The following is a 26,953-nucleotide window of genomic DNA, read 5'->3' as shown; positions in this document are numbered from 1 at the left end:
ATGCATACTTAAGGACAAGGATTACCCTCATTTTCCCCTCTAATCAAGAGCTTGATGGCTGAAGCCTGGACACAATTTGATGTTCCAACTGGAAATTGATTGTTAACATATCAAAACTGGTTTAGGCATGGAGAAAGTAGGCTAACATTAAACTTTAGGCCACCTCCCCAGAATTATTCCTAACATTTGCCGATGGCTGCAAACATTTGTTTCTCGGCAACCATTCTTGTTTTTAAAATTCATTGAAGGTGTGTGTCGTAGAATCAGTCCTCCCTGAAAAAACAAACAGTTTAAATGGATCTATAAAAGATCTACATGAATATGACATTCATGCCTATGAGTATATGTAAACTTCTGATCCAAACTATACACTGTGTTTCATAGCAAATAATACTCTCCATCCTTAAACAATAAAGATGTGTTGGTTATTTGATGCTTTACCCCTACATAATGGATTATTGCTCTCTGTGAGAAACAACATTTGGATGAGACTATCAGGACCATCATGACAGGATCAAGTCACAGCCTGTCCACTCAGAGGCGGCCACAGGGCTCCAGTGCCAGTGAACTTCCCGTTTTGAGGTCATCAGTCCATGCTACTCAACTTAACCCCGCTTTTGGCAGTCAGCTCTGCTTGGCCCCCGAGGCTGAGAGTCCTTCCCTGAGCCACCAAATCACAGCACAACAAACTCCTTTTACTGCGAGCAGGAGCCTGGAAGTCATCACTGATACTGGCAACGCTCAGGGAGCTTGGAGGTCATCAATAATGACTCCATTTACTTAACACCGACCCAAACACCTGCTCATTTATCATGGCTGACATATGTCAGCCTGGTTCATTTCTCACACAAGAGCCAGTCAGCCAGTGCAGATCTTGATCGGGTCACCTCCGGCACTCAGAGGGGTTTGGTGGACATAAGTACTGTGCAAACAGAGTTGAGTTAAAGTAACTGCATCACAGTTCTTGTATGTTGGCTGGCTTAAATGCAATATTATAGATGGATCCTGCATGGCAGCCAGATTGTATCTCGTTACCGATTCTGGCTGCAGTTTGACGACCAAAATCAGCACAATTTATTTTAACATTAACAGGGAGTAAATGGTATAAAAAGGGGTGGTCACATTTTATGTCAGGTGTATTTCTAAGATATGGTTAACAACTGGCATTATTATGAATTGTTGATTGAAGATATTTTATCCAAAAAGGTAGCTTTTTTTCTAATTTGCGTTCAGTTTCGTTTTGCTACACAGTGCTACTTTTACAGGAGTAATACGCTGATTTTAAGAGTGTGCACTGCAAAGATGAATTAAAATGTAATTTACAATAAAAACGGTGCATGGCTTGTTTGGAAATGCTTTATCTGAACAAATGACATGACTTTTGCATAGATATGATCATCATGTACAGAGGCACAACTGGTAGACCAAGCAGCAATTCAGCCCCAACACTTTATACTAACCTTTTATTCACAGTGGTGGAAGGATGATGGTCTGAGTTTGTTTTAAAGACTCTGAATGTCTGTAGTTACTAAGTTGATGATGAACTCCTCTCTAGAAAGGAAGTATTCCAGAGTTGAATGTGAAGCCATCTTTTGGACAGCTAAAGTCAGGCAGAGTTTGGGTCATAAATTTGAACAATGGTCCCAAATTCCACAGCACATCTATTCCAGAATAGCTAAAAAAGATGAGGGTGTTATAATGGCCCAGTCATTAGTCCACACCTTAATCTAATTAATAGGTTGTGGCAACAAAACGTAGCAGAGAAAAACATCACATCCATATAAGTTTTAGAACTGGTCAGGGAGTGGGATGTCTTTAATTCTTTCAAAGTCTATTTCACCCTTATTTCTGGACAAAGTGAGTGTTCATAAATCTTGCCGCCACTATTTTTCTTTAGCTCTCGCTTCCTCCTCTCTAACATAGACCCACTAATGATGGAGCATATGACGAGCCAGCCTACCCTGATGGCTTGTGCATTGCAGGTTTCTTCGAAAGATCGGCTCAATCAGCCAGATTCTCATGGTGTTTACAGATACTGTCTACATTATGACTGGCTGTTTGCCAGAAGCCGCATGCATGGTCCATGTTTATGTTGCAGATTATTATTTCTGGCAGCGCTAGCTATGAAATTGGTTACACAGAAAAGAAAATCAGTATTTTCTTCTGCATTGAGCATAAAAACACTGCTACAGTCAGAGTCTACAGGTAATTTCTGTTAGAAAAACCTGACTTTGAATTAGACTAAGAAAAAATGCTAAGGTAGCGCAAAACAAGGCAAGACGGTAAGGCAGAAACCTGTTTGATCAGTAGTTTACTTTAGACTATTGATCAAACATTATGCCAAACGTTTCCATCTCTAGATGTGTAAGCTGGTGGAAACGAATCCCGGTAAACCAGCAGCTGTAACAGCAGCAAAATGTGGTTCTACGAAGTATTGACTGAAGGAACCAGACTTTTCAGATTCTTATTTGTAACATATTTTGAAAACCATTTGCCATTTTTCATCCACTTCCAAATTATGCACTATTTTGTGTTGGTCTATTATAAAACATCACCAAAAACTACCCTGACATTCTGGATTCCAATGTGACATAATGGAAGTTGTATGAATACATGGTAGACACTGTGGTTGCCTCTGGTGTTAGATTGCGTTTAATCATAAAACAAATTATAGATAATAAATATATGTAACAAATTAAAAACCTATTTTAAACATTACATTTTACTTATAATAAACTAATAAACAACACACAGGTCAATTTAGGGTAAAACCAAACCCTTGAACCATCTTTTCAGGAAGAGGAGCAGCTGGGCTGAAGACCCTTCAGGCTGATCTTAAAGTCTTTTGGGACCTTTTAGAGAGAAGTTGAAACAGCAGACTCCACCTCGTACTCTGGAAATCTGATGCTGACGACGTTTTTTCAGCTCTGCTGCTCCAGGACTAACACATCGCCATGAAACAGCTTAAGGAACTTTGGGAAAAATAATATCCGAAGGAAACGTTTTCCCAGCACAGCATCAGAACTTTGAAAAACTATTCTGAGACACATATTTGGAACTTCTTCAATCTTCTTCTGTTTGATTAGTTATCAGAAACAAAAATGCTGCAAACAACGTTCTGAAGGCCAACATCAATCTAAGGTTAACATGTACAAAATTCTGGACTGTCTCCTCATTTTTGACAAAGTATGGCTGCCGTGTAGCACTTTCCATCATTCCTGCTTCCATGTAAGCCTAGGGGCAGAGGCAGGCTCAGGTGGATTCGTAAGCGTTAAAAAACAGACAGAAAAGAAACAGGTCAACAAAAAGGGAAAAAAGAAAGGAAGACATTAGGACAGGCTGTGAAACTGAAACTAGCTGGATTTTAATTGGACATTTAGACATTTCATTATGGTAATCCAAGGTTTACCTGAACATTAAATCAAGTAAACATATGTATCAATATATGTATAGTGACAAGATTTTTAACATTTTATATTCAGAAATTGCATGAGAAGAGCTTTTCTGTAGTTTTTTTTTCCACAGATCAGCATTCTCGTGCAACACTGAAGGGAGTAAATCTGTACAGTGATGTGAAGATTTTCTCTGTAAGAGGCAATGCTCAGACAGGTGCTGCTCCTCCTGGTCTGGTAGTTCAGACAAGTCCAGGTGGAGATTTGTTCACGTATGCTACTCTATCCTTTTCCACACAACACTGTTTTTACCTTATGTTCAGAACAAACACCGGGTAATGAGGCTAAACTGTGTTTTGGTGTTTTCTCTCATACAGAAGTATTTTAATATCCAGTCTGGGTGGAGGTTTCATGCGATAAGGTAAAGCAGACTGGAGATTTGCTTATGGAGGCCTTGTTTTGGAGGCCTCAGTCTTTTAAACAATTTTAGATTGCTACTTTAAGATGTTTGAATCTTTCATTTGTTTCCAAAAAATATTTAAATGGTAGCACTGTTACCTTGCAGAAAGAACGTCCTGGATTTGAATCCTGGCATGGGGTCTTTCTCCATGGAGTTTACATGTTCTTCCTGCACGTGTTGGTTTTCTCTGGGTACTCCTGCTTTCTTTCAGTCTAAAAACATGACTGTTAGGTTAATTGGTCTCTCTAATTTACCCTTAGGTATGAGTGTGTGTGTGCATGGTTGTTTGCATTGTGTCTCTGCTGCCTGGTGATGGACTGGCAATCTGCATGGAGTGTGCCCCAGCTCTTGCCCAATGACAGGTGGAGATGGGCAGCAGCTACCCTATGACCCTGCAAGGATAGGTGGGAACAAACAATTGAGGTTTAAATTAAAAGTCTGGTTAAAAGATTGAACGATTCACAACAGCTGGGTTTAGGGCTGCTCTGTCAACAGATTGTCCCACCTGAGCCATTGTTCACTGCAGCTCCTCCAGAGCAAGTGTGTCATACCGTTTCCATTATCAGATGATGGGTTAAACAGTGCTTTTTGGCACCGTTTACACAAGATCTCCACAACTTTCTCCCTGATCTGTCTGCTATGTTCCTTAGTCTTCATGATGCTGTTAATTAACTCATTTTCTCTATCAAACCCAAGACTTTTGCACAACAGCTGGACGTATTCTGAGACATTACACACAGGTGAAAGCTAGTAACTAATTATGGGTCTTCTGAAAGCAAATGGTTAAATCAAATTGTATTTAAAAGTATGAGAGTAAACGGCTGCAGGGTAAATGAAAGGCAAAACACACTTTAAAAGTTTTATTTGTAAAAACCGATGTTGAGGCACCACTTAAAATACACTGCAATTTGTAGTTGTGATAGGTAAAAATTTGGTTCAAGGGTTGTGATAACATTTGGAAGGGGCTGTATAAAGACCACCAGCTCCACAGTCTAAGATTTACCAGCCACCCCCAGTGAACTGTGTAGTTGTTGGGTAAACATAAAAAAGTCATGAAAATTGTCCTCCTGGCTGCCTGAGTTCTGCGCTGCAGCAGCCGCTGTCTGCAGCAGGTCTGAACCAGTCATAGCTGTACGCACACAGAGCAGCACTGTGACAGCAAAAAGAAGAGAGGAGCTGGAGGGTCTCCTGTTGTTGCGCTGCCTTTGTTTCGTTGCCCTCCTGCAGCTGTCTTACACTCCATAGGAGAGCGGCGTTGAGCTTAAAGATCGCGCCTTTGAGCATCAATAATAGAGGCTCACAACAATGAGCAGAGGAAGGGCCGAGGCAGCAGGACAACTTAATACCATTCACGAACTAATTAACAGATTGAAACAGGTCTCTAAATCTAGAGGAACATGTAACTTGTGCTTAAAATGAGGCGGAAAATCGAGCGTACAGTGTGTAAAATGTTGTGGCTCAGCCCCAAATTTGTCAATGAGATCAATGCTCTCTTATTCCTGACACTGATGAAAGCCTACAAAGAGCTGATTTATGGTTGGCTTTTATTTTTTTATTTCTGCCTGAGCTAGTTAGGTGGCAAGGCGAGCCCCTGAGGTCAATCCCATGAAGTTGTAAAGTGAGATGTAACCCACATTCTCGAGGGCCCGGTGTCCAGGAAGACTAGGAGAGGAGGTAGAAAGAGAGCAAGAGAGATTCAGTGGAAAGAAATAGACTCCATTTTTGTAAGTCCTCCCCTCCCCTCCAGCTGTCACCCCAATCTCCATCCCATGGGGGGTTGCCAAGGTGACAGGAGGCCACATGTCTTGGGGGCGTCGTTCTGGTCAAAGGACCCCATTGTTCTTGTGTTAAGCCGTCTTCACTATGCCTGTCTGCCAGGGAGAGGGGCTTCACACTGCTTCCACACAAACACACACAGTCTCCCGCGCTCTCAGAGAGAAAACACACCCAACACCCACTTGTATAAAGGTGCAGCAGTTTGGTTGTGGACCAAACACTAGAAAAGCTTCTTTAAACTCCAATTTAAAAAGGTAAAAATGACCAATGTGTGGTTAATTGAGGGAACCACAATCAAAACTCACACATAAAGTCAACAAAAATTAAAGGTTTAAAGTTACTATGAGGGAAAAATATTCCACATGAATTTAAATAGATCTAGCACCTAACTATAGGCACCTGTGACCTCTTTAGTCCACATTTTATAGTTTAAATTGATAGACAAGATGCGCTGACGTGCGACTCACCAAAGTTTCCACAAGATGGCAGTGTGCCTACACTGCATCCACACACCCCTACAACACAGCTCGATTCGGTCCATCCGTCTTCCAGTGGGTGTACAGAAGAAACCTTGGCGCGCACACACACACTGTGGAGCCAGAAACCACCAGCGTCCTTCAGCCAAGTGACTGACTTGATGTAAAGGGAGGTACTCAATTACCCAGTGATGGATAGATTACAGTCATGCATCATACGGGGAAGCCAATTTTCCGATGTGAACTGAATTTGAAACTCAATTTGTTACTGCTTCCTCTGTTCTTCTCAGCTAGATGGATTGGGAAAGCAGAGAGCAGCTGATCTGAATCTATAACCGGTGGACGGCAAGGTTACGGGTCAATACGTTTCGAGCCATTTGGCTGATTTAAAAATGGAAATCCAAACGGTAATTTACTCAGCAGTTTGTTGAGTTAAAGAGCAGGAGGTCCAAGGCTTGTGTGAGGGGAAAAACTGCTTTACTTGAACTGAAATGACCACACAGCTGGAGCAATGGTTACACTGGAGAGAGGAGCCGTTGTAATGTTTTTCATGAAGTCCATCGACATAAATCCTAATCTTGTTAAGTTCACTCAGAAAGAAAGCCAAGAAAGGAGCTGTTTCACATTTGAACACAAATAAAACATTCAGTCTATAGCTGTAAAAAAGGCTAAAAAATAAAATCAGAGTCAACAGAACTAACCCAGATCCCACCAAACAGCAGCTGTTTATGAGTATAAAGCAGTAAAGCTGTCTTTATCTATCCACAGGAGTGGGTATTGACTTAAAGATGCTTGATCCAGTGACTCCAGAGTGGGGGGCTGAAGATGCATTGTGATTACCGGCTGAGTGGGTGATATTGATTAGGAGGTGGTCAGCGGGGATCATTGGGCTCTCAGTGTATTGACTGACTGATTCAGTTACTTGAGGGAAACTGGACTCAACTCAAATAATTCTCAAGGAACAAAGTCATCAATGTTTTTTAGCTAATGTACAACAATCGGTCTCTTTAGAAAAATCTATTCAACTTAGAGAAACAACTTGGGCATGTAGAAATGATAAGTTCTCTTCCTTTGCTCTCAGTTCATTCATTAAGGAGTCTTACGTCTCCTCGGGCAGAGGAGGTTGGACAGACAGAGAAGCACTGAGCCGTCTTTGGCGGGTCCTTCTGCGAGTCTCTTTCACTGAGTCAGGAGAGGTGTGAGGCACCCAGGCGAGTCCAGCGCTGATGCTGCGGTGCTCATAGTTTGCCTGGTTTCTCAAACTGCGGCGAACTGAGCGCTGCCCTCTAGTGGCAGTATGTTTGAACACATCCTCAAAATTAAAATCTGCCTGCCAAGGGGCAAGATCCACATTGGGTTCCCCTACATCCTCCTGATGGTCAGAGCTTGACTGGGTATCGGCTTGCTCCTCCGCTCCGTTTCCAGTCATCTCACAGCAGGGTTGGTGCTCCTCTGCAGGTAGAGGCTCCAGCAGCACTGAGCTCCTTCTGCCCCGTTTGACTTGATTTTGTGGTGGTTCTGTGCTGTTAGATTCTTCACCTAAAGTAGTGCAGCTGGAGGTGGATGCACACAGACTGGCATCATATTCCAATTTGCTTGAGTCAGTGCAGGGAATATCAGCAGAAATCTGGACAGAAGGTTCCTCAGGGTCAGTTTCACACTGTTCAGTCTTGGTGTGCATTGACAGGGTTCCCTGTGAAACCTCAAGGCTCAGAGAGGATTGAACTTCAAAGTGCTTCTCTGGGAGTTCCTCATGAAGCTCCTCACAGTCAGCAACTCTGACCATGCTCTTCTTCTGTCCTCTTCTGACTGTTGACTGTGGCTGCCTGCTGCGCTGCCCTGGACTACAGGTGGGAAGTGTGACAGAATTATGTGACAAGTTTTCCACGGCTTTCGCCTCGGCACAATGCTCACTATGTACAGCAGCGTTTGCCGTCTCGAGGTTGATGACAGACCCGTGATGTGTGGCTGTTAAAGGGGGCAAAAAAAAAAAAAGGACAAATATAACAAATATAACTTTTAGGACAGTCAAAAAAAAAAAAAAAAAAAAAAGATTTCTCTGTTTTCTCCTAACCAAAAATACACAAATAAAATCAGTAATTCTAACTAATAATCTATACAGCCTTGAAAATGAGATTTTACCTGTGGAGCTCTCAGGAGTCTGCTGGACGGCTATAAACTGACTGGTGAAGGACAGCCTCTCTGTGATGGGACTCAGAGTGGGGTTCTTGGAGGCGTACGTACGTGAACCATACAGAGAGCGATCTACACCCTTATTCCAGCAGCGTGCCGCTGTAGAGGCCACCTGTACAACAGTGTCAGGGGAAAAAAAAAAAAAGGTTCATCTAGCTGGGTGTGTTTATTCATTTTTTTTTGTCTGCTAACAAACATACACCTGTGGTGTGAAGCAAAACTATGTTTACACCTTTAGCCCTTTCAAGATGTTTTCTTGAATGGACTCCAATCTGAGACTCCATACACTGCCACCTACTGGCAAACCAGTGTATGTTACTCCATACAAATTTTGCAAGTACATACATTCAGCCAGAATTATTGAAGTTCTCAGAAATATCCAATATTCATTGTTAAATATATATAAAATAAAAATAAAAAACAACATAAAAAGTTTAATGGAGGGATTAGGAAGTGTCTAAAGCAAAGTTCTGCATTTCTCAGTCCAGCGAAATGAAACCCATTTAAAGCTGCAAATGTTACATGACCTTTGGGAAACTTAGAATTTTTTGATAAATATCTACTATAGGAAATTTGTTGTCGTTTTTTTTTTTTTTAAAGAACCACTGTTTTATTTTGATTTTTAGAGTTTAAAATACCGAAAAACCTAAACCTTTGCAAAAGATAGCATATACATTTTCTTCTTGGTATTTGTAGAAAATGTAAAAAAAAAAAAAAAAGGCACATGGTTTCTAACATAATAACAAAAAAACTAGACAGAAATATTACTGGTACTTTTATTGTCATTCTTTTGTGGAAATGAATGCAACGATTCCATGAAAAAAAATGGAAAATCTGCTAAAACATGCACTGTTATTTATTTCTTAAGACAGAAGGTTCAAAGAGCAACTTGCTGCTGTAAAAAATGAAGAGCAAAGAGCTGTATGTAGGATGAGGCAGGAGCATGTACACAGAGCTAGAAACAATGTTCAGTCATTTTAATACACCAAACACTTTTAGAGAATGGTAAAAATATGTGGCCATCTTAATTGCACATCAATTTGTTTACGCTACTTTATAGGTCTCCTTCAATATGTAGTAATTAGTCCATACAAGTTTAGTCGTCATGCCAACAAGTTGACTGGACACACTTCCTGAGTGAGGCCTTCATGATTCATGCATTAAAGAGCTAAATTAATTCAACATTTGTTACTAAGGGATTTGATTACAGTAAACGGAGTCAAGGAGACCACATTTAAATCATTTTGAACAAATACAAACATACTTTTACACATTTAGGATGATTTTTAAATTTACTGTAGCAACAAAAACAAAGCCAAAGCTCCACCCTCTCTCAGTTTACCAGCAAAGAGTGATTATATTGACATATTACATTCCCACCGACCTGAGGTTTATCATTTACAGAGCTGGAATGTCGTCTTGGGAGCAGGGGGCATGTTTTCAATCTGGGTTTTTTTTTTTAATAACAGCAATATAATTATTAATTGCTTTCATCAAATTCAAATGACAATCAGTAAACATTAGCTGAAAAGGCAGAGATGTCTGACCAAGGTAGCAGTTCCTCTATCTGGAAGTGAAGCAACCTGTTAACAGTCAGCAGCCACCAGGACACCAAATATCGGGCCAATTAGATGAGAGCAACATAGCTGATCAATAACAGTTTTACCTTTTTCTGAATACAACCTAATTCTTCTAGTCTATGCTGGTTTTTAAAGAGAGGCCAGGATCAAACCAAACAAACACTAGAGCCACATAGAAATAGTAAAAAACAGTGGAGAATCCGGTTCTGTGTTTAAATGACTACATTTTTTTATGGCCCAAAGCTTAAAGCATAGACGTTTCAATGTACATTAGCCATTAATCATAAGCAATCTAGGCCCGGCTTCTGAACAAAAACTTTAATGTGGAAAGAAAGTATTGAAGGATATCACCATTTCTTCTACGTAGCTGCAGGGACTACGAAATGTATCAATTTATATTTGTCCAAACGTTCTGTTCTGTAGCTGATTAGAGGTATATATTCTACTTTGAAAAGCAGTTAGATTCCACGTAAAAAAAAAAAAAAAAAAAAATGATTAATTACATGCAGAATCATGCTCCTGTAATAGAAGCCACAGCAGCACTCACACTGAGCCAGCAGGATAAAGGAGGTTTTCAGATTATGAATCAACTGAGAGAAGATTTCAGGATTCTTCTTTTTTTTGACCATGTTGTTTGCCGGGATAAGAGTCATCCCATGGCAAGACTTGCATGTGTCTGGCTCTTGACATTGTGGGTTTCTAGTATGTTTTTTCATTGGTCTGACAGAGGATATGAATAAACAAGCGAATTTGCTGGAAAATGGAAAAGAATATGAAAATACTTAAAAGCAGAATGTATTAGATGCGCTCAACTATTCTGCCATAAATAAAATGCTTAGATCCCTGCACTGAGTCTGTTTATAAATGCAACCAGGTTGTAAAATCTAATGACTTGGAAAATGTAAAAAATGGTTTTGCTCTACTAAATAACGTACAGTCATTTTCCCTCTCAGATATAGTCAGTAGTTTTAGTGAATGATATCTCTTAAAAGATGTTTCTCCACACAAACATTCTTGGATGGGTCCTGAGGCATATTACCAGGGTAGATATGGCAACCTGTTTACAAATGTATTGTGCAAGTAAGCTAGTGATGAAACTAATGGATAAGGTAGGCGGTAAGTGAGAAGTAGAGGTTGTGTGTGACAGAACAATAAAATGTGTTAAAATGGTTTTAGTTCTTAGCAAACACTAATTCAACTCTTTCCACCAGAATCCGTCTGGAGTCAAAGGTCAAAACGAAAGCTTATGAGTTATGCTGACTGATCCGTTTAGATATAACATGTTCTGGTTCTACAGTTCAGTGTGAACGTAGTTTCAAAATACTAATTCTGCAGCTGCAGTACACCTGAAAGTAGGGTAGCTTGTCAGCTCGTGTACAACTTTATAAGTGAATGTGAATGTAACTCCCACAATTTCCAAAGCAATAGTGTAGCTGAGTGATCCATGCAGGATTGGATGCCTTCAGGTGGGTGAAATAGTGGGCTATATAAAGATACACACATTCCAAATGTTTCCCAAACTTCAGCAAAGTAAGTTGGAGTGAGATTGTGCACACATTAAGTCTATAACTGGCCTCCAGGGTGGCGTGTGCAGAATTCTCAGTGAAGCAAAATGTAACAAGCAGACACAGCCGACCCACCTTCATCTTCCTGCAGGCCGACTTGGCAGCGGTTCGCATCGACCTCTTCACTGGTTCGCTGTCCTCTGGTTGCTGGAAGAACAGACAGTTGGCCTGAGGATACATCATATGGACTGTGTTTCTGCCACAATCTTCCACATACTAATAGGAGTTTTTAGTGCATGATGAAGTTCAGATCCAGAGATATTAACAGTAAATTAGATGCGAGCAGGTTATGACCCATGAATTATTAAAAAGATGTTCTTCTCTGGCAACAGGAAAGTTAGACCAAGCAGAAACAGTTTGTGGTAAAAGAAGACCTTTCTCTTTCGCTGGCCGGGCCGTGCTCGATGCTCATTTTCACGCTCCTCTTTTTTCTGTGGAGAAACAAATTCAGATATATAGACAAGTTAAACTATGCTTCAAGACATGGGATTTTTAAAAAGGAAATAAAGCAACTGTAACAGGATGCAATTTCTCCAGAGAGCAAATAAAGGAAAACATTTTAATGGTTTTATGTTACTCCGCAATAATCAAGGGCTACAAATAGATTTCTTAGAGATGCACTGATCACGCCCTTCCTGACAGATAAGAATGTTCTTCTGACCTGTTGATTCCACTCTGTCTTCACTAAAGACTACAATACACAAAAAACATCAAATGTGCACCAGAATAACACGGTGTGTACAACAGAACATGAAGGAATGAAGACGTCATCCTCATTTCTGCATCAAAGCTTTTATCCATAATCTTTAACAGATTTTAATATACTTCAAATGAAAGTGTAAATAAAGTTGGTTGATTAGTTTAATTCACTTGTTGGTATATTTAATTAAAAAAAAGTCAAATCTTTCCATATTTTCTCTAATCGATGAGGGCTGATGGAGGGAAAAGTGGCAGATTCTGCTCTGAGGCTGACTGACTGGAGCCTCTTTAGTTTGGATGCTAACATCCAACATGCTAACATGTCAGTGGGGTGCAGCTGTTTCAAAGTAGAAACTCAGATGCACCAGGCAGCAATTTAATGAATTTGCAACACATTTGGGTATTTCTTGGTACCCCTCACTGAAACCTTTTACAATTCCAATAATCAGATGAACACAATGAGTCCAGCCAGACTTATATATTTTTTTAATAAATACTTGATCAGGACATTTAATTAGGATCTCATCAGATTTTAACCGACTCAGACCTTCATTATTCTTCTGCGTTTGGACTGGGTCCGACTTTCAGCATCGCCTTCAGGCTGTTTCTCCTCGGCCACGAATTCACGGCCATCCATGACTTCCGTCTGAGACGTTTTGTTTGGTTCCGTGTCGGCTTTTAAAGGCAAGAGGCAAAAAAAAAGAAAAGAAAAGAAAAAAGAGGCAAATCAACTGAAATAGCAAGCTTTAAATACAGATACAGTTAATAATAAAAATAACCTAAACAACATAGACCATTATAAAAACAGGGTGACCATAGATGTTTCCCAGAACATCTAACTGCTAATACCTTTATTTTTTATAAGAACAGCAGCAGGACAACAGTTATGCACAAAATACATAAAATACTTTTATATGTAACAAATCAAAACATTCCACTGGGTCTTTGTGCAGCAAGTTTGGAGGTAATATGTTAACACAGTGCTTAAAATAAATATTTAAATAAAATAACACCATAAAACGATTTTTGACATAAGAAAAGGTGGAAGCTTAAAAGGCTGAGAAAACGCTCAATATACACCGTAAGTCTGAAACAAACAACTGGATTTCCCAGTTCTAGGTAAGGTAGCAAAGAGAAAGCATCAAACAGGATTATCTCAAGGAAAGAAAGTGTGCTAGTCACACTTCAAACTGGATAAAATAATAAATAATGATCTGTTATTTCATGCAGCCACCCTGAAGAGGAACAATTTGAACAACAGTGTCAAATCATCCTGTTCCTGTGTGATGGGATGGGGCTGTTCTTTAGTTATCATGGCTATGATGAAAATGTGGAAAGTATGAAAAGCAGTTTACCTCTGAGATTCTGAGAGAGAGACTCCTCAAGGAAAGCCATGTTTAAATTTAATGGCTGGGCATCAAAAGCACACTCTAAAAATGTAAAGAAACAGCAGTGATCACAGAGAGTAGGATTATAATCTACTACAAACAATAACTTATTGACCAGCAGCGGCAGAAAAACGTTATAATCAACCTCCATCGCTCGACACAGCCGGGTCAATCTGCTCCAACGATGGGAAAACAGTCTAAGAGGAAAAAATTAAATATTTGTTTAGTCTTAATGGACCATTTACACTCTATATAAGAGTTTAAACTATAAAATGTTTTAAATAACATTTTTATTTTTACATAGCTTTAATACAGCATGCTACACATATTTTTAATAGCATAACAGCATCAAACATAAACACCGTCAATCAGAAAACTTTATTTTCTGTAGTCTACCTTTCCATCCTCACTGTCACCTCTCTCATGTGACCCTCTGCGTTTGGCAGGTATTGTGAATGTGGGGGAGGCCCCAAACCCAGTGGGGCTGAGAGGCTCCGGTCGATGGTGCCGTGCGTCTGGTTCGCTCCTCTGAGGTGTTTTCAGCACCGAGCGCAGTTCTGAGCCCCCACCAGGAGTGGCGGTTCGTGCCGGGGTGCCCCCCTTCTGTAATGGAGTGCTGGGGGGCAAGTTCTTATCAAAGAACTCTGGAGATAAAGGACCCCCGAAGCGCACCTGCTTCTTTTTCCTCACTACAGGCGTCTTGTCCACATCTACTGCAACAAAAACTTGCTATTATGCACTGCAGCGAAACTTAAGCAATTATTTATTTATAAGAATATTAGAAATGATGAGTTTGCTGCTCCATGTCCACTATCACTGTGTAGAAACCCTGGATACCAAAAAAAGAATCATCTTCTTACTACTTTATAGCTTCCAGTTTTGCAGTTTAAAAATAAGCTTAAAAATAAACTTACCTGCAGTTTAACATTCTCAGTTTGTGCATGGTACAAAACAATGGAGCCCTGCAGACTGGGCTACACTTATAAAGCAACAGCCTGTGCATTAAAGCTCAAACGCTAAACTAAACCAAGATCAAAGTCCAGCTTCCCCCAGGGAGGATCTTCAGAACCACGTGTGTTTACCTGTGGGTTTCATCTCCAGCAGAGAAGGGAGAGACAGGATGTGGAAGAGATGGGGCTGCTGGGCCGGTGAAACAGCTGAAGGGTCATCAGAGGGTGGTCGGCTCGGGCTTTGGTGTTTACAGAGAACATCCTGTTAGGAGGGAATGTGTGGGATACTCAGTGAAGCTGTGTTGTCATTAAAAGGACATGTTGAGAGATGCTGGAAAGGTTCGTGGAAGTACATTATGTTGCTGCTGTCTCTGAGCCTGTTTCAGAAGAAGAAACTCAGTTTTCACATGACGATTTAATTTATTAATAGAAAAAAAAAAAAAAAAGATTGGGACCAAACTGGGCCTGTGTGAAAACTAACGTGATTGCTACCCAAAACGAACCCTTTTTCATTTGAGGATACTGGCTAATCCAGGAGCAAGGGGTGGGCTCATCGGGGACAGTACCAATCTAAACATCTTGCTTAAAACAATTTTTTGTTACGTTCTTAAAGGGTCCGATATAAAACAGAAAAAAAGTGCTTCAACAAGAACAAAATGGCAGATTATAACAGAAGCCGCTTGTCTCTTATCTTCCTGCTGTTTATACTGAAATCACCCGTCCACAGTTAAATACTCCTTTCTTTACATCAGGCATGGAAGGGGGTGGATGATGCTGCTGCTACACTACTGAATTATGTTGTTAGACATTTAGAGGGCACGTAAACATATGCACAACTATGCTTTTTGATTTATCTTCAGCCTTCAATTGCATGCAGCCCCACATCTTGGCCAGGAGACTGGCTGATCTTTCACTACTTAACTTTGGCACCATCTGTTGGCTGGTGGGTTTTCTGACGAGGAGGTCTCAGAGAACAAGGGTACTAATGTGCTCCACTGGTTCTCCTCAGGGTTGTGTGTTATCACCCTTGCTATTCATGTTCTACACTAATAAGTGTCAGAGCCAAATAGAGTGAAGGTTCATCATTAAATTTGCAGACGACTCTGTAATTGTTTGCCTTTTGCAGGACAAGGAGGCGGGCCATGGCCCAGTTTTAGATGAATTTATTCAATGGTGTAACAATTCATACTTGCATCTAAATGTTTCCAAAACAAAAGAGATGTTGATTGATTTCCGTAGGAATCGGCCTACAATTATACCAACACTCATTGATGGTACAGTTGTTGTTATTTGGGGTCCAACATCTTGGCGCTAGTGCTTCTTCTTATTCTGCTGGCGGTACGCAACAAATTTAGAGGTGCATACCGCCACCTACTGTACATCATTGTATGACTCCACCCACTACATTCTATGTTTTAGTTTTGTATTTCATGAAAATAAGAACAATGCTTTATTTATAATAATTATAATACTCTTGATATCCCTCCTATCTCCCCTCTGTTCCTAATAATTCTTTTAGACTGAATTATCTCCCATTACTTTTTTCCGTCATCCAATCCCGGCACTATATTTACTGGCGGTGAGGAGTGTGACAGCGCATGCGCAACCCGAATTGACTAACTATGCTCCACTAACCAGCCTGAGATCACGTGACGCCAAGTCGCTGATGTAAATTTGTATTCTCAAAGAAAAGAAATTGTATTCACAAACTGTTATAGCATATTGTATTCATAAAGAATAAACCACAAGTGTAAACTTGAACTTTGTGTTTGTAATTTCTTGAAGCTGTAACATTTTATTTTGTATTCTTATAGAGAAAATATACAATACCTCTTTTGGATTTTACTTATGCACAACTATTGACTAATATGCACACATTTCCGTCTTTACAGACACATTGTTTTTGACAGCGTTCTTATCCCATTGCACTGGCCTGGATAATTAGCTACATTTTGAGGCAAATGCAGACGTCCTCTGTCAGAAAGCCAACCAGAGGTTATTTTTCTAAGGAAACTGTATGGATTTCATGGGGATCAATATTTTTTTTAAAATGTTTTATTTTCCCTTTATTGAATCGGTTAACTTTTGGAAAGGTGTGCTGGTTTGGTAACGACAGCTTGGCAAACAAAAAGAGGTTATTAGGTGTAGTTAGTGTCTGTGCTAAGATTGTTAGTGCTGACTTGAGAGACCTTAATCTGGTCTTCAGGGCAACATCAATTCTCAATGACCCTCAGCATCCTTTGCACACCAAGTTCAGGCTCCAACCGTCAAGAAGGTTTACATACGCCCATAAGGCAAGATCTAACTGATACTTGAGGTCTTTTATTCGCTTAGCTGTTAGGTTTTTAAATAATTTCTGATAGTTGTGCTGCTTGGAGTTCAGATATTATCCTGTGATGATGGTTTAATGTCAATATTGTGCGTGTGTGTTGACTTGTGGAGTCTGCTGTAAATAAATTACCCCTTGGGGACAATTAAGTATTTTAAATCTACAGCGGTGTTCACATGTGATTATTTTCTCCTGAACCATAAACTTTATATCAGTCTGAGCTCTTCAACACTGTTGCTGTTTTACTGTCACCAGGCTTTGGATCTGAATCTTAAATTAAAGACTGTGCTTAATACCAGTTTTCCAGCTGCTGGTGCAGATGAGATGAGCTGATTAGGAATGGGAAGCATTCGCTAGCACCGCTGCCTAGCTTAAAACAATGTTAATAAATTAAGATGGTGAATTTAGAGCATCTATTTGCAGGGATACTGCAATAAATATTAGTATAATTGCCAGTGTTTAAATTGATTGAAGGAGACATTTACAATAATGTAACGATGTGGTTCTGACTCGGCTCTCGGGTGAAGGAAAGGCAAACGCTCCCTTTACAAAACTACTTATGAGCTGCCCTCTAACACCAGCCCCAGTTATGGACTGAAAAACCCACCTTCCAGAGTGATAGATGTCACCGACTTTGTTTCTCAGCAGCTCTTTCATTTCTTTAGATCAGGGAATGGTGTGTTGATTTTTTTGGATTCTTTAGCCTACTTCATGTTGTCAGACAGGTTTGATTTAAGTAAGGTTTTATTTTTACGGGTCTGGCAGCAGTCGGGGCTGAATGTGGAAACTGAACTCAGCTATCCAAAGACTCCGATTATTTGTTATTTAACAAGGGGGTCATTAGTATTTCAACTGTGCTTGCCACTTAGAAATGTGCCTTATGCAGCAAAGACTGAAATCTATAAGCACTTATGTTTCTATCATAGCAGAGTCATTTCTTAAATTTATGTGTATCTCTTAAATATACTCTCAGTTGGAAGATGGCTGCAAATAAATTGTCTTTGCAATGTAGTGTCTATACTAAAAGAGAACAACTTTTATTTTTCCCCCTTTTCCAAATGATCTATTTCTCAGAGAACTTGGGAACACTGGTTTTCCTCTCTGGCTGCCAAATGCTTTTAATACTCTGGTGTAAGATAAGATCAGCTAAGCCAAAGGTAGCTGCCCTTCACATTTGGTTGTTTATAGGGCTGCAACTAACAATTATTTTGCTAATTAATTAAGCTGTCCACTATTTTTTCGATTAATACATTATTAATCGATATTAATATTGGGCTGCACGGTGGCACAGTTGGTAGCACTGTTGCCTTGCAGCAAGAAGGTCCCGGGTTCGATTCCCGGCCCGGGGTCTTTCTGCATGGAGTTTGCATGTTCTCCCTGTGCATGCGTGGGTTCTCACCAGGTACTCCAGCTTCCTCCCACAGTCCAAAGACATGCCTGTTAGGTTAATTGGTAACTCTAAATTGACCTTAGGTGTATGAATGAGTGTGTGCTTGGTTGTTTGTGTGTTGCCCTGTGATGGACTGGCGACCTGTCCAGGGTGTATCCTGCCTCTCGCCCATAGACTGCTGGAGATAGGCACCAGCTCCCCCGCGACCCACTATGGAATAAGCGGTAGAAAATGACTGACTGACATTATTAATCATATAGCAAAAGGTGCTTAATAAGAGATTTGTTTTCCAGAATTTGAACCAGATGAAGGTAATACTATGCCACTTGAGGAGTTCTGGATACAACATATTTACAAAGGCTTTTTCATCTTAAATGCAAAATATATTTTAAGTATATATTTTTTGTACAAGTTTGGCTTAATTACTGCTCTGCGAGTGGGTTGTTCTTTCAGCAAATGGCATGGTTTGGAGTCTGTAATCCAGTTAATGATTATTCAATTACTAAATTAGTTGAGGATTATTTCAAGAATTCATAAATTGTGATTAATCAGATGAATTGACTTAAACTTAAAAGTCTGAATAAAAGAATGCTTTAAGTATAAGCTACTAAACGGAAAGATTGATAAAAAATGAAACAGATTCAGACCAACGTTGGTTAGCTGATTCTGGCCTATTAAAAGGCCCCTGACAGACACCAAAGGTTCATCAGTGAATCTGTTGAATCATAAGAGGTTTATCTTTGAACCGATGGGAGCAGCTAGTTCTCTGACCCTCATAAAGACATTCATCCATGAAAGATGATGTTCTTTAGCTTCTCAACTCCTACTACTGGCTGTAGGAGAACAGTACACAAGTTGTAAATGTGAGCCTGTCATAGTGAAACCGCCATCAAAAACCTACAGTCTGGAGACCTGAATACAGATGCAGTCCTGACCAGGACACACTGAGCTGGTATGAGTGGTAGCTCAACATTCACCCCCGAAGTGGCCACAGAAATGATGAGAGCACTTGGAGCTTTTCATCTTAGATCAAAGTAGGAACAGGAAGGCAGGAGAGGGAAAAACCACTCAGTCATAGAGCTGACACGGCAATATTTCTAAATATGGAGCACTCTTTCTAGTTCCCTTGGTGACTTCACGTTTGAGCACTTTATAGGAAGGCATCACTTGATCTTATTCTATTAAGCTCAGCTCTAAGGCAGAGTAGCAGTAAAAAGGTCTCTGTAGTCACACCTGCCGTGTAGCTGTAGCTAAATCATATTTTAATAAATGTTTTCTTCCAAATGGCTTCTTTCTGATACACAGGTGTGCTTTCTAAGCCTGTGCAGGAAGGACTTTAAATACAGAGTTCACTAAAGTGTCTCACTTATCCTTTTACCTAACTGCACTTCGGCTGATTTGACTGCCAGAATTCTGACAACTTGGTCAGACCTGGGACGACATTAAATCACACCACGCAGAGTGAAGGACTCTAGGCATTCAACCTGCACAAACACATTTGTTTCCAAAAGGCTAAAAGTCCATGGAGTTCAGAAAGGGTACCATTCAAAGGCCGATTGGCTGATTTCACAACACAAAGCATGAAAAATAAAAACAATAATGTAAAGGTAATCTGTCTGAATGTTTAAAATTAAAAACTGTTGAGAGGAAATGTAAGCATATCAAGACAGAAACAGCACCTAAATACAAATGTCTCAAAAAATTGTCAGTGATTTTAAAATGTGCTTGCTTTCCATTTTGTACAAAACCATAGACAGAACAAATTCAAATGGATTTTTTTAAACCAGGCTTTTCTATTTGATGACAGAATAGTAACTCTGGCAAACAGTCTGATAAGCATAAGGATTGGTTTTCTTATTTTGAACTGGTAGCTTTTATTTAAACATGATCTAGTTTGATGTAAGCAAACAGCAGGTTTGAAAGTGTGTGTGAAGAAATACATACCTCCTGTTCCTTCAAACTACAGTGAGGGATAGAGATATTCCCCTCTCTAATCTTCACACTGCAGCCTTCCAGGGGGCCTAGGCACCTCTTTTTGCTGGGTGTGGGTGTAGCTGGTGGGTTGTTCTCTTTCCCTTCGCTAGAGCTGATCTCATCTGAAAAGTTAAGAAATGAATGTAAAAAAAAAAGAGATGAATTACATGACAACAGACAAAAACAAATAAGAACATCTCAAAAACCATAAAAAACAAAAAATAAATAACTTTAATAACCTCAAGTGGCCCATTTACAAAAGTGACGAAGCTCAGGAGAAATGTCTGGACGTAAATGGCAGGCTGAGGCTTATACTATGCGATGTAATAAGCTTTTTTATATATATATACACACACACACACACACATATATATATATATATATATATAGCTTTTAAACTGTGCGTCCAGACATTAGAACGAAATCTTTTCTGGCATTGATCTCCATGGAGAAATGAAACTATTAATCCTGTAGTGATACAGCTGCCTCACCAGACAGATAATCTGGCGTCAAGATGCATCCTCCAGTGTCGCTGTCCTGCACTGGCACCGGATCACAGTCACTGTCCACAACATCCATCAGGCTCTGGAAGGAGGCCATCTTCTGCCTCAGTGTGAAGGCGACCCGGGGAGAGAAGGGGCTACTTCTGACAAGCTGAGGATTGAGACGGCAAAAAATAAACATCTACTCAGTGATGCAGCCTGGCAGCTCATAAACTTCTGAAATTACCGGAGTGGTATTACTGAGAGAGCACATCTATCACACACTGTTTCCACACACAAACCTGGAGCGCATGCTCTGCCTAAAGAGAGCCACTCCAACTATTTCATTTCCTCAGAGATAGCAGCAATAGAGTAACAAAGGTTACGGAAAATTAGAAAAATTGCTCACTTCATTTTGTGACTCACCCCATGCAGACTGGAGAACTGGCAGCTTTCAGAGCAGAAAAAACTCCCTAACATTGACATCAAGTTTTTTAACCACTTCTTCAGCATAATTTACTTCTTCTTTCTACCATGTATCAAATATGTTTCAAAACACTTACAGTCCAGCAGTTAAATGCTTAAAATGCAAACCTCTCCTTAATCATTAGCGCATCAGAGCAGGCCCCACCCCTCGTCCCTGATTGGCTAGTAAAAAGCCATCTTCAGTTATGTTGGAGCTGGAACAGAAAGTGATTAAAAGTTTCTAATTCAAGTTTTAATCAAAATTATTCTATCAAACATTTTAGTATGATAAAAAAAACCAAACTAATTCTGTGTCTCTCAGGATAACATACAGACGCACTGGTTGCTCCTTAGCCGAGCCTTAGACAGAAACTCAGAACTAAGTGGGGCCAAAACTGGTTGGGACTTCACATATCACCATGGTAACAAAAAAAATATATACAACCTGCAGCCTGTGCTATGAATGCTGCTGTGTGCTGTATTTAATACCAGACACCTGTCCCTGCACAGATGAACAACTGATTAATACAGAAACAAATTGATCACCAAGGTCCAGCCATCTCATCACTGGGTCAGTTTGTAACATTTGCAACCCGTGAAGCGTCTAACCTACCTCTGGGGTGTGTGAAGCTGGTCGAGTCTTCTTCCTCTGCTGTGCCCTGAAACAGATGAGGGAATTTGTCTCCGGGGAGCCGCGGACACCAACGCTGGATCTCCGCCTAGCCTTTATCTGCGCAAGACGAGACTTATCTAAAGGAGGAAAGAGCAGAATGCGGCTTCAATAATTCTTGACTGGTATCAAATGTAAAAATTACTTCTCTTTTAATCATCATGATGCATACTTGTATGCATTAGTGCATCATTCATTCCTACAAGATTGTTTAAGGGGGACATAGCGGCTTTTCATAACTTGAGACAATTTCCTGAGGTCCTAATAAAATCTCTGGTGCATGTTGTGGTCAAAAATACAGCAGATCAGTGTTCCACAACAACAAACGGACACATATTTGATAATCGGCAGCTCCATTTTTGAATACATCCAATATACATACATCCATCAGGACCCCCTTCAGTTTGCTTATCGCTGGAGTTGAAGATGCCATCATACACCTGCTTCAACAAACCCACTGTCATCTGGTCAAAGCCAGCAGCACTGTGAGGATCATGTTCTTTGATTTCTCCAGTGCATTTAATGCAATCCAACGATTTGCTTTGTCAGAAACTCCAGAAGACTCAGTTGGAGGCCTCAACAATCTCCTGGATCAAAGACTTCCTGACAAACAGACCATAGTTTGTGAGACTGAAGGGTTGTGAGTTTAACCAGGTAGTCAGCAGCACAGGAGAACCACAGGGGACTGTACTCTCACCATTCCTTTTCACTCTGTACACCTCAGACTTCCAGTACAAGAAAGACTCCTGTCATCTGCAGAAATACTCGGATGATTCTGCAGTCGTGGGGTGGATCAGAGATTGACAAGAAGCTGAGTACAGGAAGGTGGTGGACCGCTTTGTGGCATGGTGTGGAAACAATCATCTCATTTTGAATGTGACTAAAACAAATATGGATGATTGTGGCATACAGCTCATGAAAACCCAAAATTCCTATCTCACAAAATTAGCATATTTCATCCAACCAATAAAAGAAAAGTGTTTTTAATACAAAAAACGTCAACCTTCAAATAATCATGTACAGTTATGCACTCAATACTTGGTCGGGAATCCTTTTGCAGAAATGACTGCTTCAATGCGGCGTGGCATGGAGGCAATCAGCCTGTGGCACTGCTGAGGTCTTATGGAGGCCCAGGATGCTTCGATAGCGGCCTTTAGCTCATCCAGAGTGTTGGGTCTTGAGTCTCTCAACGTTCTCTTCACAATATCCCACAGATTCTCTATGGGGTTCAGGTAAGGAGAGTTGGCAGGCCAATTGAGCACAGTGATACCATGGTCAGTAAACCATTTACCAGTGGTTTTGGCACTGTGAGCAGGTGCCACGTCGTGCTGAAAAATGAAATCTTCATCTCCATAAAGCTTTTCAGCAGATGGAAGCATGAAGTGCTCCAAAATCTCCTGATAGCTAGCTGCATTGACCCTGCCCTTGATAAAACACAGTGGACCACCAACACCAGCAGCTGACACGGCACCCCAGACCATCACTGACTGTGGGTACTTGACACTGGACTTCTGGCATTTTGGCATTTCCTTCTCCCCAGTCTTCCTCCAGATTCTGGCACCTTGATTTCCGAATGACATGCAGAATTTGCTTTCATCCGAAAAAAGTACTTTGGACCACTGAGCAACAGTCCAGTGCTGCTTCTCTGTAGCCCAGGTCAGGCGCTTCTGCCGCTGTTTCTGGTTCAAAAGTGGCTTGACCTGGGGAATGCGGCACCTGTAGCCCATTTCCTGCACACGCCTGTGCACGGTGGCTCTGGATGTTTCTACTCCAGACTCAGTCCACTGCTTCCGCAGGTCCCCCAAGGTCTGGAATCGGCCCTTCTCCACAATCTTCCTCAGGGTCCGGTCACCTCTTCTCGTTGTGCAGCGTTTTCTGCCACACTTTTTCCTTCCCACAGACTTCCCACTGAGGTGCCTTGATACAGCACTCTGGGAACAGCCTATTCGTTCAGAAATGTCTTTCTGTGTCTTACCCTCTTGCTTGAGGGTGTCAATAGTGGCCTTCTGGACAGCAGTCAGGTCGGCAGTCTTACCCATGATTGGGGTTTTGAGTGATGAACCAGGCTGGGAGTTTTAAAGGCCTCTGGAATCTTTTGCAGGTGTTTAGAGTTAACTTGTTGATTCAGATGATTAGGTTCATAGCTCGTTTAGAGACCCTTTTAATGATATGCTAATTATGTGAGATAGGAATTTTGGGTTTTCATGAGCTGTATGCCAAAATCATCCGTATTAAGACAATAAAAGACCTGAAATATTTCAGTTAGTGTGCAATGAATCTAAAATATATGAATGTTAAATTTTCATCATGACATTATGGAAAATAATGAACTTTATCACAATATGCTAATATTTTGAGAAGGACCTGTACTTCTTGAGGAAGCTTAGGTCCTTTGGTGTTTGCAGCAAGATGCTGCATATCTTCTATAAGTCTGTTGTGGAGAGTGTGATCTCTTCTTCCATCATCTGCTGGGGAAGTAGCATCAGAGTCAGAGACTTAAAAAAGCTCAACAAGCTGATAAAAAAGGCTGGCACTGTTCTGGGGACTCCTCTGGAACCTCTGGAGATCATTGTTGAAAGACGGATTCTTCATAAAATGAAGAACATTATGGAGAACCCTGAGCATCCTCTTCATCAGACTGTCCTACAACAACAGTGTCTTCAGACAAAGGCTTCTTCAGATCTGTTGTAAGATGGAGCGCTACATGAGATCTTTCCTGCCCACAGCCATCAGCATCTACAACGGCTCTTTGAAGAAACCTTCATAATGAGCTACAGCAACATTTCATTTCCCTTTGGGATGAATAAAGTATTTTTGAATTTGCTTGTTTGGAGTTTATCCAACTGGTTATGATTAATGATGAAACATGATCCTTCTTTGATCTCAATCTCAGTGCCACAATGCATTTATGATTGCATGCTGTATAAAAAAACTGTTTAGCCCATCCAGTCAACCCCCTCACCCCCAGATTACATTTGTAGAAATGCTACAACATAATGAAGGGTGGGTCCGTCCTGGTACAGCGATCCATATCTGCGAGCAGAGAGTCAGATTGTGCAGCATACAACGCTGTGTGCTGCAGGTTTGAAGTGAATTCTTCTTGAACCTTTGCACATTTTGTCATACTAGAACCATAAACTAACTGGGATTTTACATGACAATGCAAATCAAAGCACTGTATAAATGCAAAGTTGAAGATAAGGGATATATGGTTTTTAAGTTTAATGTAAATAGAAATCTAAAAAGTGTGGCCTGCATAATGTGTATTCAGTCTACAGAGAATATTGTGTTGAAGCCCCTTTTGCTGTAATTAAACCTGAAACTCTTGACCATTTTTTGCAAAATAAGTTCAGTCAGACTGAATGGAGAGCAGCTGGGAACATCATTATTCAAATTTTGCCACAGATTCTCAGGGTCTTAACTTTTTATCATTCTAACTAACACATTATTAATTGTTGCACTGATTGAATGCTCAGGATAATTGTCTCACTGGACTTTTCATGTTTTCCGAGAGTACTGCTCTGTATTTTTTCCATCCATCTTCCCTGTCCATGCTGAGGAAAAGCCTCCCCACATCATAATTCAGCCACCTCCATGTCCCACCAAGGTAATGGTGTTTTCAGGGTTATCTGCAGTGCTTTTCTCCACAGACATCGTTTTGCAAGTAGGCTACAAAGCTTCATTTTGGTGAGATGTTCAAAGCTTGGGACATTGTTTAAGAACTTGCACTTGATTATTTTTTGTAGGAGGTTCAGAGTTAAAACTGTGTATCATTTCATTCAACTTTACAGTTTTATTCGTTTTGTGTTTTGTTGGTATTTTATCACATAAAATACACCGAACTTTGTTTTTGTAAGGAACAGAAATACTACTGCGATCCAGTTTATACCTACTGATCAGGCTCTGCTGGTGAAGCAAACGTGTACAAACGTCTCAACTAAAGTATGATGAGTAGCAATACGTTTATGGAGGGTGGTGTTGCTGCTCTGAGCTGGAAGTGTGATGTGCTTTTCTTTGTCAAATCTGAACCGTTCACTGAATGACACATTTTTAACCGAGGTGGCTGATGTGTAGCTGAGTGCTGGAATTAGGTTTCCGACAACCAATTATACGCAAAGAGATGTTGTTAGCAAGTCCCTGCCAATTCTGATGAGAGGAAACGAGATGGTTTAGCTCATATGACACAACTGTCCATCAATGTAAGGAAAGTTTTTCCTAACAGCTCCGACTACTTACCCTTACAGCCTGAAGAGGATGGAATAAAACTCTCCACGGAGATGCCAAACTGATGTGACGTGAGCTCAGAAAAGTTTAACGGAGCTGAGGTTTCATTTAGAACAGCAGGAACATCTTCCTCTGAACGGGACATGCTCTCCTGATCTCCCATTGGGGTCATGTTGATCGCCTGGTCTGTAGACATCTGTGTTGACAAAACGTTGGTGCAGGAAATGTAAAAGGGATGTGGAGACAATGCCTTCTTCTAGAGCGCATTGGACACAATAGTTTTAAGCAAAATAGATTCACTTATATTTCCACACTGCATCGCTCCACAGTAAAACAATATATATATATATATATATATATATATATATATATATACACATCAGAAACATTAAAGCTAAACAAAAGAACAGACTGCAGACAGGATGTATTAATACACTTTACTGAAAATGTAGAAGTTACAGCAAGGTGTTTGTCTGTAGCGATGTATCAACTAGCTGAAAATAACTACAGTATAACAGCTATTAGCTAGTGCTATCTAGTTCTGACTGTAACTTCAACACGTTGGCTAACAGTTTGTGAAAACAACTCACCGACAGCAAGTCAAACTCTTACCTTGTGCGTTAACGTTAAAACATGTGTAAAAATGCCCTAAAAGTATTTTTGAATACGTTCGAATAAAACCAAAAATGATCCCTAAAAAATGACTGTAGGAGCGAGGGATTCAAATCACCCTCCAGGGTTCAGTTAGGCCCAGCTGATAAATCCCTCCGCGGAACAGCTAATAAACCTCTTAAACAGACGCTGAAAACCAGACATATGACGTTTCACTACATCGTCAGGTCACATAATTAAAGTTCTGAAATAAGACCACACCTAAGAATACAGATTACAAAAATTCTGAGGAACTATTTTGCATTTGTTTAACGGCTTCAAAAGGACC

The 26,953-nt window shown here is 40.4% G+C and overlaps 1 protein-coding gene across 4 annotated transcripts; it reads right to left on the bottom strand.

The window, feature by feature from the left end:
- Positions 1-4,698: 4,698 nt before the first annotated feature.
- cdca2 (cell division cycle associated 2) lies at positions 4,699-26,953 on the bottom strand. 4 transcript variants are annotated; one of them, XR_007040700.1, is made up of 15 exons: positions 26,626-26,953; positions 26,026-26,209; positions 21,733-21,869; positions 20,664-20,826; positions 20,143-20,294; positions 14,612-14,741; positions 13,926-14,242; positions 13,675-13,726; positions 13,497-13,571; positions 12,689-12,816; positions 11,817-11,873; positions 11,518-11,589; positions 8,247-8,409; positions 6,096-8,072; positions 4,699-5,514 (listed from the first exon to the last, which is right to left on the bottom strand). XR_007040700.1 is itself a non-coding variant. In XM_047382152.1 (14 exons), exons 2-14 carry the CDS (start codon positions 26,207-26,209, stop codon positions 7,204-7,206), a joined length of 2,499 nt encoding a protein of 832 aa, XP_047238108.1. In that variant the 5' UTR covers positions 26,626-26,953; the 3' UTR covers positions 4,699-7,203. The 4 variants fall into 4 exon arrangements, 3 of the variants coding, with proteins under 3 accessions (XP_047238108.1, XP_047238110.1, XP_047238111.1); XM_047382152.1 differs by having other exon boundaries at positions 4,699-8,072; XM_047382154.1 differs by having other exon boundaries at positions 4,699-8,072; positions 13,926-14,239.

Source organism: Girardinichthys multiradiatus, chromosome 12, assembly GCF_021462225.1.
Source record: "Girardinichthys multiradiatus isolate DD_20200921_A chromosome 12, DD_fGirMul_XY1, whole genome shotgun sequence".
NCBI lineage: Eukaryota > Metazoa > Chordata > Actinopteri > Cyprinodontiformes > Goodeidae > Girardinichthys > Girardinichthys multiradiatus.
The sequence above is the reverse complement of the archived record's forward strand: the minus strand, read 5'-3'. Positions and strand labels throughout refer to the sequence as shown.